General features: G+C 52.7%; 3 protein-coding genes across 7 annotated transcripts; 1 reads left to right on the plus strand and 2 right to left on the minus strand.

The window, feature by feature from the left end:
* Positions 1–721: 721 nt before the first annotated feature.
* On the minus strand, positions 722–4,112 carry LOC105497629 (lymphocyte antigen 6 family member G5B). Its single transcript, XM_011768876.2, is given in 4 exon segments — positions 722–2,074; positions 2,077–2,469; positions 3,049–3,177; positions 3,324–4,112. Coding segments are annotated over 4 exon segments (603 nt in total). The 5' UTR covers positions 3,382–4,112; the 3' UTR covers positions 722–2,051.
* A 142-nt stretch (positions 4,113–4,254) lies between these two features.
* Positions 4,255–8,911, minus strand: LOC105497628 (casein kinase 2 beta). 2 transcript variants are annotated; one of them, XM_011768874.3, is made up of 7 exons: positions 8,771–8,911; positions 7,388–7,470; positions 6,340–6,442; positions 5,661–5,776; positions 5,143–5,218; positions 4,807–4,996; positions 4,255–4,479 (listed from the first exon to the last, which is right to left on the minus strand). In XM_011768874.3, exons 1-7 carry the CDS (start codon positions 8,814–8,816, stop codon positions 4,389–4,391), a joined length of 705 nt encoding a protein of 234 aa, XP_011767176.1. In that variant the 5' UTR covers positions 8,817–8,911; the 3' UTR covers positions 4,255–4,388. The 2 variants fall into 2 exon arrangements, with proteins under 2 accessions (XP_011767176.1, XP_011767177.1); XM_011768875.2 differs by lacking the exon at positions 8,771–8,911 and adding an exon at positions 8,054–8,189.
* Positions 8,204–12,449, plus strand: LOC105497627 (G-patch domain and ankyrin repeats 1). Of its 4 annotated transcripts, none has more exons than XM_024797920.2 (4): positions 8,204–8,401; positions 9,261–9,402; positions 9,696–10,420; positions 11,825–12,449. In XM_024797920.2, exons 3-4 carry the CDS (start codon positions 9,795–9,797, stop codon positions 12,267–12,269), a joined length of 1,071 nt encoding a protein of 356 aa, XP_024653688.1. In that variant the 5' UTR covers positions 8,204–8,401; positions 9,261–9,402; positions 9,696–9,794; the 3' UTR covers positions 12,270–12,449. The 4 variants fall into 4 exon arrangements, with proteins under 4 accessions (XP_024653688.1, XP_011767173.1, XP_011767174.1 ...); XM_011768871.3 differs by lacking the exon at positions 8,204–8,401 and adding an exon at positions 8,411–8,690; XM_011768872.3 differs by lacking the exon at positions 8,204–8,401 and having other exon boundaries at positions 9,144–9,402; positions 9,693–10,420.
* Positions 12,450–12,533: the final 84 nt, after the last annotated feature.

The raw sequence follows: 12,533 nt of genomic DNA on the forward strand, positions 1-12,533 counted from the left end.
GCCCAACATCAGTGCTCTCACACTTTGCCCCTCAACTTGGGCCCCCGAGAGGGCATCATGGATGCCAGAATCCTTGAAAAGAACTAAGGAATGGCAAGAGTCCAGGGCCCCAGCAGCAGGTGACTCTGGGATGTGGCTCTAAGTTCCTGAGTCTTTCTGGTTTAAAGAGAAAGTTTCTTTTTTTTTTTTTTTTTTTTGAGACAGAGTCTTGGTCTGTCGCCCAGGCTGGAGTACAGTGGCATGATCTCAGCTCACTGCAGCCTCTGCCTCCTGGGTTCAAGCGATTCTCCTGCCTCAGCCTCCTGAGTAGCTGGAATTAGACACCCGCCACTATGCCCAGCTAATGTTTTTTTGTTGTTTTTAGTAGAGACGGGCTTTCACCACGTTGGTCAGGCTGGTGTCGACCTCCTGACCTCATGATCCATCCGCATCGGCCTCCCTAAGTGCTGGGATTACAGGCAAGCCACCGTGCCGGGCCTTTTTTTTAAGACAAGAGTTTCACTCTTGTTGCCCAGTCTGGAGTGCAATGGTGCGATTTCAGCTCACCGCAACCTCCACCTCCCAGGTTCCAGCAATTCTCCTGCCTCAGCCTCCCAAGTAGCTGGGATTACAGGCATGCGCCATCATGCCTAATTTTGTATTTTTAGTAGCGATGGGGTTTCTCCATGCTGGTCAGGCTGGTCTCAAAACTCCCAACCTCAGGTGATCCGCCTGCCTCAGCCTCCCGAAGTGCTGGTATTGTAGGCATGAGCCACCGCGCCCTCTTTAATCTGTGTTGACCTGCCCACACCTTAGCCTGACCCCACGAACAATGCGACACCGTCTTAGCCCGGTCCCAGTTTATTGTGGAGGGAAACAGCGGACATGGAGCTGAGCAGAACAAACCCTTCCCTCTCCTCCCACAGGCCCCTAGGGAGGTGGGTGTCAGGACTCAGTGAGGTGAAATGGGGCCGAGGAGGCCAGAGACTGACGAGAGAGGACAGAAGGCAGAACAAGACCAGGACAGGCAGGGTTGGTGGAGACAGTGAGGCAGGGACACAAGATTGCCAAGTCAGGACGTCTGCACAGAATTCTATTCCTCATCCTTTTTTTTTTGGAGACAGTCTTGCTGTGTCACCCAGGCTGGAGTGCAGTGGCGCAATCTTGGCTCACTGCAACCTCTGCCTAGCGGGTTCAAGTGATTCTCCTGCCTCAGCCTCCTGAGTAGCTGGGATTACAGGCGTGTGCCACCACACCTGGCTAATTTTTGTATTTTTAACAGACAGCGGGTTTTACCATGTTGGCCAGGCTGGTCTCAAAATCCTGACCTCAAGTGATCCGCCCACCTCAGCCTCCCAAAGTGCTGGGATTACAGGCGTTAGCCACCGTGCCCGGCCTCCTCATCTTTCTTGCTGCTAGTTCAGTCTTAGAGATGGGAAACAGAGCTGGATCTAAATAGGCAGGTGACTGGATTGAGGGGGATGGGGGATACTGGAACACTCAGACGGGGAAGGAATGGAGGAACCACTGTGCCTTTCCCAGGTCAGCCTGTCTGGGCAGAATCCACACTAGAGATTCTTTTCTGGGGGGAAGAACAACACCAGAGCTCGGCCAGGCACGGTGGCTCACACCTGTAATTCTAGCACTTTGGGAGGCCAAGGCGGACAGATTACGAGGTCAGAAGTTTGAGACCAGCCTGACCAACATGGTCAAACCCTGTCTCCACTAAAAATACATAAAATTAGCTGGGCGTGGTGGTGCACACCTGTAGTCCCAGCTACTCAGGAGGTTGAGGCAGGAGAATCGCTGGAACCCAGGAGGTGGAGGTTGCAGTGAGCAGAGATCATGCCACTGCACTCCAGCCTGGGTGACAGAGCGAGACCCCGTCTCAAACAAACAAAAAAATGGCACCAAAGTTCGAGAGAGAAAATTACACCAAAGTCATATAGATGCTAGTGGTACAACAGAGGGAGGCCTAAGAAATCACAGTGACCAAAGAATATGGGTGTTTTCAGAGAGGGCAGTGCAGGATGCTGAGGGTGTTACAGAAAGATACTTGCACAGAGTGGAATTCAGGAAGGGTGAGGTGTCAGAGTCCAGGCTGGGGAAGAAGCAAAAGTCCTGAACTATTGAGGAACAAGTACATGCGGCGCAGCTCAGCAAAAGACAAGCCCAGGTTCAGGGGCAATGTGACCACGGGGTCCAGGCCATCAGGCTCCTTCCCAGCATGGAAATTGGGGACGGGTAGTGAGAGGTTCAGGGCCTGGTAGAACCACTGAATCTGGGAGTCAGACAGAGGCAGGGCCAGGGGCCTGTCATGGGGCTCCGGCAGGAAGCTCTGGAGTTGGGGGCTTGACCAGGAGTTGCAATAATCGTACTGGCAGCACTGGGCCTGATACCAGTACTCTACGAAGTAGGTGTTGCGTTTTTCTTGGCAGCGGTAGGAATAGTATTGTCCACAGCCTCGAATGACGAAGCGAACCTTGACATCTGAGGGAGAGGGGAAAGCTGATAACCCCTTCCAATAGCTTCCCATAGTCCATGAACCCCTGCTACGGACTTTTCCCATCCCTCACCCAGACCTGACTGACTTCTAACCCAGACTCCTTCAAGAGGCTAGAAAAGTGAGCTCTGCTGGCCCCCTAGAACCTTAAACCCCTCCTTCCAAGACTTTTTTTTTTTTTTTTTTTGAGACAGGGTCTGGCTCTGTCACTCAGGCTGGAGTGTGGTGGCACTATCTTGGCTCACTGCAACCTCCGCCTCCTGAGTTCAAGAGATCTCCCACCTCAGCCTGCCGAGTAGCTGGCACTATAGGTGCACACCACCATGCCTGGTTATTTTTTTGTAGAGACAGGGTCTCACTATGTTGCCTAGACTGGTCTTGAACTCTAGAGCTTAAGTGATCCACCTGCCTCAGCCTCCCGAAGTGCTAGGGTTACAGGCATGAGCCATTGCACTCAGCCCCTCCTTTCTTGTACCCCATGCCCGGAGCAGCCCTGATCTGTGAGAGGAAAGAAGATCAAGCCATTGGCTGCCCCACCAGCAGCCCCTTCCTGGGACCTTATTTACCATAATAGATGGTGATCACCATGCATGGGGATGAGCTGCTGATGGTACACTTCTCTGAGCCTGAAATGCATCCTACAGAAGGGTCTTCTAAGAGGCAGAAGTGGCAGGTCCGGATGTCGGGAACAGGAACTGGGAAGGCAGAAGGAGGGATGGGGCACTGGGTCACTCTCAAATACCCTGGGCCAGTAGGAAGCCCGAGTATCCATGGCCACGTTCCACCCCCTTCCTGAACTCAATTACCCCTTCCTCCCTCCCTGCCCCTGGGCCCCACTTACCCTTTCCCACTGTGAAGCCCACCATGACCAGCACACCTACAAGTATATGGGCCTTCATTATGGAATTCTGGGGAGACGGGCAGTTCCTGAGGGATGCCCTGAAACCCCACCTTCCTGTGACCACGCTCCTTAATCCTGAGTTGCAGGGTGGTTTTGACAAGGTCTGAGGAGCTGCTGTAAATGCAGAGCTATATTCCTGCTTGGGGCAGGATCCTGGTTGGGAAGGAAGTTATTAACTTGGCAGGAGGGACAGCATGTCCTCACCCACAATGTCTGGTTCCTGAGTGTGGGAGCAATGGCCCAGACGGGGTAATATCTGGGCACTATCTGGTTCTTTATCCAGTGTCTACCTTTGTCCTGCATACCCTCCAAAGACCTACTCCCTCCCTTGGAAAGTCCATGGCTTAGTGTCTATCTCTGCCACCATGTGCTGTCTTCCTCATATAACAGGGCCAGTCCCCACTGTGCTGGGACAACCTGGCCTGGAAATCAAGCATCCCCATCCTTCTGAGATGGGCAGTCCCAGCTCCACCAGCAGGCAGCACACACACACATCACTGAGCAGTAATTCTGGACCTTGTCCCACCTCATTCCACCTTTAGTTATACTGACTTTAGGGCTACTTTTCCTTTAAAACTGAAAGATGGAGTTGCTGATTAAGCACCTTACAGTATAGACAGACAGTCATAGGTATCCAAATACTTCTCATCTTTAAAACATGCTTTTTCTGTCTTTTCCTTTTGACCTTGCACTTCATCACACACAGTCCTAGGAATTCTGTTCTGCTCTATACTAAAAACGTCACCCAATTCACTGAGCACAAATCTGTCCTGGTTTTCAATCTGGGGAGGGTGGGCTGGGCCATGAGGGCCCCTGGAGTCCAACACACCATCACCTTCCCTTCGCCAACCGCAAGCACCAGCAGACTAGCTCATGGCCTTTTCTTCCACTTTATTTCATATTCCCACCACAATAATGACTCCTTTAATTTAAACTAAAAACCATACAGGGTTCCTGAAAGGGTGGCAAAAAGGAAAGGAAGTGCAGGACAGGTGGGGTAGGGAATCAGCGAATCGTCTTGACTGGGCTCTTGAAGTTGCTGGCGGCTTGAAGCTGCAGCTGGTAGGCCATCGGATGAATCTTGAAACCGTAGAGCCTGGACCAGGGCAGAGGTCAGAGAGGCAGTAGCATGAGCCCCATCCAGACCCTGCCAGTCACCTGCATTCCCACCTCCCCACCTGAACTCCTCCATGGACCTGCTCAGAGCTTAAGCCTAGTGGTTCCCAACTTCTCAGCTCAAGAACATTCTATGATAAGGTAACTGAAGCACAGACAATCAAATAACTTTCCCACAGTCACTCCGCAGGGAGATGCCGATTCTGGGAGAAGCAGGCCTCAAGAAAGGGCCATGCCCCATCCTCCCCTCTCTCTGGGGGATCTTAGGCCTTTCCTTTGACCCTTAATGACTCTCCCTGCTCCCTACCTGGGCACAAACTGGTTGGCGGGTCTCTTGGGCCGGTACTCGGGATGCACCATGAAGAGCATGTGAGGGAAACCAGTGCCAAAGTAGGCGCCATCCGTGTGATGGTGTCTCGATGACTTGGGTGTGTACACATCCATGCACTTGGGGCAGTAGAGCTTCACCATGGCTTCACCTGGGATGTCTGAAAGGCCTGGGAGACAGCCAGACTCAGCAGGCCAGGTATCTCCCTGTTCCTACTTAACCTCCCCTCAGCACTCAGGCCCCAACATGCTGAGCCCTAACTCCTTCCCGTAAGACTGCCACAAGGTGCCTTCCTTTCCCTTCTTCAACACTCACCGATGGGAAGCATTGGCTGGTTCTCACAGTACACACGAGGACAGTAACCAAAGTCTCCCTGCTGGTATTTTTCCAACTGAGGTGAATAAAATGGAAGGGGTTGGCAGGTAGGTGTGAAGAGAAGAGGCAACTCCCTTCTCAGCTCAACCCATATCACTCTGTCCCCCACTCCTCCCACCTCTGTCCAGAGGCCCCTTCTCTGGCCCAGATGGGCTCTCAAACTCCTATGTTGCCTTTCTTCCAGTTAGGCAGGCTACAAACCATCAGAGCCATTTGTTGTTTGTTCCCTGAGGAAGAGGCAGTCTATCACAACTCTCTGTTCAAGGACTGTCTCCCTCCCTGAAAATTATCCCTTCAGGATGACCCCCAATCAGAATTCAATTCCCAGGCCCAAGCCTGGGGTTCTTCTCCTCTTCTCAGCCAGTTTCCTTAAACAAGGCTTAAACATGACTTCTTGCTGCAGGAACCTGTGTCCCTTACTGCTCAGAAGGAGGCAATTAGGAGCAGAGGCGCCTCACCATCTGGGCAATGCCACGGTTGGTAAGGATGTAGCGGGCGTGGATCAATCCATAAAGCATCTCGGCAGCCTGCTCAATCAGGTCACTCTGGTTGGGGTTGTCTTCCAGTTCTTCATCTGAAACACAGCCCGGCCAAATGCAACCACTTGTTTTTCAGCTTTCCTAGGTGCCCTGCCCATATCCAGGGGGTGCGGGCTATTCAGTTCGCCTGGCACCTACTTTTGGGCCTCACCCCATCCAACATCTGGGCATGTGACCCAGAAACCTGGGCTTCTGACCCTTGCGCCAACCCAAGACAGCTCTGTCTTCTCTTCACACCTCTTTAGCCTCCGCTCCCCACTCTCCCTCCCAGCTCCCTCCTCAATACATAACTGCAACAATGTCAATGCAAAAGATGAAACTCTAGACTGGAAGGTGCAAAGCAGGAGAAATAGCAAACCAGACCCATGAGGAAACATATTTTGGAAAACATCTGAATTGTGGATTTAGAAAACATGGGAACAAGTGACATACGTCACAAAACTAGACACAGTCAGGTGGAGGATCAAAATAAAGCATGAATTTGGGGTTAAAGAAATCAGAGAACCAAAGGAAATTTCAAAATTCAAGTAAGTGAATATAGATTTGAAGAGAAAAAAAGTGCATGCACACACACAAAACAACCCTGAGGGTGCCTCACCAGGCTCCAGGTCCAAGATCATGTCTAGAGCTTGTCGATAGTGAGGAACCTGCTCATTGAGTCCAGTAAGATTAAATTTGTCCTGGATGTAGTCTTCATCCACCTGTCGGGACATGGAAGCCAAGAGGGAACCCATATCAAAATCCCCATCTTTGACCTGGGCAAAATGCTCTAACTGATGCCTTATCATCAACACAACTGCATCTGTTCCGCTTGTTTCTCACTCCCAACTCAGCAGAAGTACTTGCGTCTCTCCCTAGTTCACCTATACTCCCTCCCATAAAGCTTTGGCTTTTCTTTTCTAAGGATAAGCAGGTACAGCAATCTTTTTCTTAGACATTCTTTTCAAGATCTCTGTCCCTACTCCTGTACTCCATCTCTAGGAACCAGTTTTGTCCTCTCAGCTGGCTGAGGAGGATGGAAGCTGAACGGCATGGTTTCTGAACAAAACATTTCAATACGTAGCATTTCAATTTTCCTAACAGCCAGCTGAGACAGGTACTAGCAGTACCACTTTAGTAATAAAAGATACAGGCTGGGCGCAATGGCTTATGCCTGTAATCCCAGCACTTTGGGAGGCTGAGGCGGGCAGATCACCTGAGGTCTGGAGTTTGAGACCAGCCTGGCCAACATGGTGAAACCCTGTCTCTACTAAAAATCCAAAAATTAGCCGGGCGTGGTGGCGGGTACTTGTAATCCCAGCTACTTGGGTGGCTGGAGCAGGAGAATCGCTTGAACCTGGGAGGCAGAGGTCGCAGTGAGCCGAGATCGCACCGAGATCCAGCCTGGGCGACACAGTGAGACCCAGTCTCAAAAAAAAGATAAAGAAAAAGACACAAATTGCCTGCTGGAGGGTGGCAGAGTCGAAACTTGGGCCCCAGTTTTGCCACTTTAGCACAGGTTCGTCGGGGGTTATTGAGGGGACTCTTCGATGATGGGAAGTTTTCAAGTAGTATGTAAGAGAACAGTGTAGAAGTGGAATACGTGAAGGAACATCTGGTGGGAAGATATGTGAAGCCAGCAAGTAGGGAGGTCGAAGAGAACTCACTTCACAGAAGAATTCATTGCCACGGAGCCCACAGAACCAGGAAATCCAGGACACCTCCTCTGAGCTGCTCATCTTCACGTCAGCTGGAAAAAAAAGTGTCAGTAAAGCTCAAGTTCTCCTTCCCTGCCTCGGGTATCCTCCCTCCTCCCACATTAGAACCACCCTTTCTTAAAGGATCCCAAACTCTGAAGCACTCCTCTCCAACTCCTCCAATTTACATCTCAGTTCCCTTTTCTTTGACGTTAAACATTCTTTGGGGTCCCACCACTTGAAAGAAGCCAACAGATACTTTGACCCACCAGCCCGACCCACGTCCCTGGAGCTCCCGAAAGCCAGGGCCCTCTCTTCTCTGTGTCAACTCCGGCAGGGACCTCGACTCAGGCTCCGTACCAATGCAAGTCTCTGCACGACCCCGGCGCCTTTCCCAAGGATTTCCAAGTTTATCACTCTCAAGCAAGAATCGGGCCCCTCCTTTTCTCAAGGGTTGGGGGCGACTGTCAGGTCCCTTTCACCGGATTCCACACATCCCCCCTCCGCTCCTCAAGCCACCTCTCCCTCCTTGCCGGACCTGGTTGCTTCCTCCCCCCGCCCCCATATCAAAGTGAGGAGACCCATGTGCGGCTCCCAGCGACAAGGGACTAGGAGCAGCGAAGACCTCAGACTCACCAGCTGGACGGGGACCAGGACTGGGGTGGGGTAGGGAAGTTGCTACTTCGAAGGAACGGCGGCGACCGCTACAGCGCAGGCCGCGGACCCGACCGCGGCAGGCGAAGTGGGGTGGGGGGAGTGGAAATTGGGGAGGGTGGGGAAGAGGGCAACACGCAAGCGCCAAGGGTCAGGTGCCGCGGTGGATGCCGGGACGCGGAGTCCCCGGTAGAGAGAGAAACCGGCTAAGTGAGGGAAAGCGAACTACCAATCCCAGGATGACCCGCGCACGACCTGGCTGTCACGAAGCCCCGGAGGAGGACGCTTGCGGGCGGGGCGCAACGAGAAGCCACCGGAAGCGGAAACCAGGTATGGCGTTCGGGGCCTGGGAGCCTGGGCAATACGGTTGTGTGTTCACTGGGCGAAGAAGCTGACTTAGGGCGGGGAAAGGAGGGAGCCAGGCTGGACCCCTCCTCGCAGCTCTCCTCACAGTTGCCCTCTAGTCCCGGCGCGGTGCTGCTTCCCTGGGGACTGGCCTATCCTTGGCCAATGCGCTGGGTCCTTATTGCCTGTTGGGCCCCTAGTGCGAGTCAGTCCCGCCAGAGACCCTTGACGGGCCTTCTGTTTTACTCCGGGCTCCGGCCTCATGAGGCGAGAGGTGCGGCTTGGCTCCGTGCGTAGGGACTTGGGTTGGGAGGGCTGGGCTGTGTGAGAACCAGAACGGCCCAGTGCGCTAACCTGAGGTGGTGCCAGCCATTCTGCTCGTCCCCTTGCACTTCTCCATTTCCCCTTAGTCTCTAAGTGTGACCTTCGAACCCTGGTCAGAGTAATGGTAAGGGGCAGGCGTGACGTTATTTCATTACACGGCTTCTCGGCATTCCACAGGTTTCCCTCCGCCTCCTGAGGGCCTTTCCTAACCCAGAGAGTGGATTCCTAGCTCCAGAAAATGGGCTTGGAGCGGGGGCCACGTAGAGGAAGGCGAAGGGCATTGTGGGGGCGTTATGTAAAAGTAGGACCCCAACCGACAGATCCTAGCGCTCGCGCCACCTGGGCGCGCGGAGCTTTGCTCGTTTACTATTGGAAAAGTTCCAGCGCGGGAAACTGAACCGGGAGCTTTGCGCACGCCTGAGCCATCAAGTAATGTGGGTGGTGGTTTTTGTTGTTGTTGTCGCCACGCATGCGTCTCCGTGCCGTGTGACTATTTGATTGTGTCAACTCTGCTGATCAGAATAGCGCCATTTTGCGGTACGGAAGCTACACAGCAACACGTATAGGAGCCTCTCCCCGAGATCTTCTAGGGAGTGACCCGTCTATTTTTGTTTGGGAAGAGGAAACTCCGAAATGGGATCACGGAAGACTTAAAGGGCCAGGTTTGATTTTTTTTTTTTTCCTACTGGTATGTCTGTTTTACGGGGTGAGAAAGTGATTTCAGAAAGAGGCTGGTATTTATTGTTGGTAAGGATGGGGGTGGGGGCCGGACGCAGGACCTCTGGACGACTGTCTCATGGAGTTTGATTAATCTTTACTAAGGAGCAAAGTCGGTATTGTAGGGTTTCGTGTTTTTACGCATATACTCTCTCCCTTAGACCCTGCAGAGTCTTAAGTTGTGCGGTCACTTTAGCGGCAGGAAAGTGTTTTTGACTACTTTTTCTCATCCCAGCAGGTCCCTGAGGCTCTGGTTGCTACAGAGTCACCAGGAGCTTGGCTTGCTTGTCGCATCCTTCCCTTGCCTGGTATCATTTTCTCAGTTCTCCCAAAAGCCATGTCCCGGCCCTTCCTCATCACCTTCACCCCAGCCACTGACCCCAGCGACCTCTGGAAGGATGGGCAGCAGCAGCCACAGCCCGAGGAGCCAGAGTCCACCCTGGATGGAGCTGCAGCCCGAGCTTTCTATGAGGCCCTTATTGGGGATGAGAGCTGCGTTCCTGACTCCCAGAGATCTCAGACTGAACCTGCCAGAGAAAGAAAGAGAAAGAAAAGAAGAATCATGGGGGCAGCTGCAGCAGAAGCAGTGGCAGAAGGAGTATCAGGAAGATATGGACAAGGGAGATCCCTTGAGGCTGAGGATAAGATGACTCACCGGATACTGAGGGCAGCCCAGGAGGGGGACCTGGCAGAACTTAGGAGACTGCTGGAGCCCCATGAGGCAGGAGGAGCTGGGGGGAATATCAATGCTCGGGATGCCTTCTGGTGGACCCCACTGATGTGCGCTGCTCGAGCGGGCCAGGGGGCAGCTGTGAGCTATCTCCTGGGCCGTGGGGCTGCCTGGGTGGGGGTCTGTGAGCTGGGTGGCAGGGATGCGGCTCAGCTCGCTGAAGAAGCTGGCTTTCCTGAGGTGGCCCGCATGGTCAGGGAAAGCCATGGAGAGACAAGGAGCCCAGAGAACCGGTGAGGGGAAACTTTAGCTCAGACCCCTGTCTCATTGTGTTCTGCCTCTCCCAGCCACTCCACACCAGAGGCCCCAGCACAGTGCTGAGTTCTTTCCTTATCCTCATGTGTAGGTTGACAAGGTAGTATAGTCAAGTGGTTATGAATATGAGCTACCTGGATTTAAAGCCTGATTTCACTTACTTGGGCAAACAACCTAATGTCTACATGTTCCAGTTTTCTCATCTTAGAAATGGGGTAGTAAGGATTGTTGTTAGGATTCAATGGGTTAATATATGTAAAATGCTAGAATAGTGCATGCTGCATAGTATGCAATATATGAATGTTAGCTGTAGTCATTATCACTAGTATCCCTCCCCTTGCCCAAGAGTTTGCTAGGCCTGGTTACAATTTTTTCTTTTCAACTCTTCTGCTCTGGGTCCCACAATGGTTTAAATACATTTGTTTTTAAGACCAGTAGTGAGAAGGAGGGGAAAAGTAGAGTAAGGAGTTTGATCTGTAACTGAGTGAACAGTCATTTCAGATAACACCACCACCTTTGGACCAGCCTGGATTCCCTCATTATTAAGTAGGAAGGAAGTCAATTTGTCCCTTTTTTTTTTTCCCCAGACAAGGTTTTACTCTGTCACCAGGCTGGTGTGCAGTGGCGTGATTTCAGCTCACTGCAACTTCCACTTCCCGGGCTCAAGCATATTTTTTGTAGAAAGCAGGTTTTGCTGGCATGGTGGCATGTGCCTGTAATCCCGGCTACTTGGGAGGCTGAGGCAGGATAATTGCTAAGGTGGAGGTTGGAGTGAGCCAAGATCATGTCACTGCACTCCAGCCTGGGCAGCAGATTCAAGACTCCATCTCAAAAAAAAAAAAAAGTAGGCTGGGCACGGTGGCTCAAGCCTGTAATCCCAGCACTTTGGGAGGCCGAGAGGGGCGGATCACGAGGTCAGGAGATCGAGACCATCCTGGCTAACACAGTGAAACCCCGTCTCTCCTAAAAAAAATACAAAAAACTAGCCGGGCGAGGTGGCGGGCGCCTGTAGTCCCAGCTACTCGGGACGCTGAGGCAGGAGAATGGTGTGAACCCGGGAGGCGGAGCTTGCACTGAGCTGAGATCTGGCCACGGCACGCCAGCCTGGGCGACAGAGCGAGACTCCATCTCAAAAAAAAAAAAAAGTAGGCTTTGCCATTTTGCTCAGGCTGGTCTCAAACTCTTGAGCTCAAAGCGATCTGCCCACCTCTGCCTCCCAAAGTGTTGGGATTACAGGTGTGAGCCACTATGCCTAGCCGGCAATTTGTTCCTTAGCAGAAAAGCTGAAAGGATCCTCTCCTACCCTGCCAGCCCTCTCTCAGGCCTCAACTCTTCCCCTTTTCCTTCCCCTGCCGTTAATGCTTTTTCTTCTTTTTCTGCAGGTCTCCTACTCCCTCCCTCCAGTACTGCGAGACCTGTGACACCCACTTCCAAGATTCCAACCACCGCACATCCACTGCTCACCTGCTGTCACTGTCCCAGGGTCCTCAGCCTTCCAGCCTTCCACTTGGGGTGCCCATCTCCAGCCCGGGCTTCAAACTCCTATTGAGGGGGGGCTGGGAGCCAGGAATGGGACTGGGACCCCGGGGTGAGGGCCGTGCCAACCCCATCCCCACTGTCCTCAAGAGGGACCAGGAGGGACTAGGCTACAGATCAGCACCCCAGCCCCGAGTAACACATTTCCCAGCTTGGGATACCCGAGCTGTGGCTGGGAGGGAGAGAGCCCCTCAGGTGGCCACGCTGAGCCGGAAGAAGGAGAGAAGGAGGGAGGAGAAAGACAGGGCTTGGGAGCGGGATCTAAGGACTTACATGAACCTTGAGTTCTGACTTTGGTAAAATCTGACCCCGGTCTGCTGCTGAAGTCTGAACTTGGGCCTCTGACCTGGGCCCTTTGACTTCCCCTTCCTGGGATCTGCCCAGGTGCAGATCCTCAGTTTTTGGTCAGTGGACTCTGTCTTTGTAAGAGACGGGCTGAGAGTGATAAATAAATCAACCTTTTGTGGTTTATTCACTTTTCTGGAAGCTATTTTGAGGAAGCCAAACAAGCCTGGGAGCCACATGCAAGTCCCACCTGAGCCAGAAGGGGCAGCC

The sequence above is a fragment of the Macaca nemestrina genome, chromosome 5 (genome assembly GCF_043159975.1).
Source record: "Macaca nemestrina isolate mMacNem1 chromosome 5, mMacNem.hap1, whole genome shotgun sequence".
Lineage (NCBI taxonomy): Eukaryota > Metazoa > Chordata > Mammalia > Primates > Cercopithecidae > Macaca > Macaca nemestrina.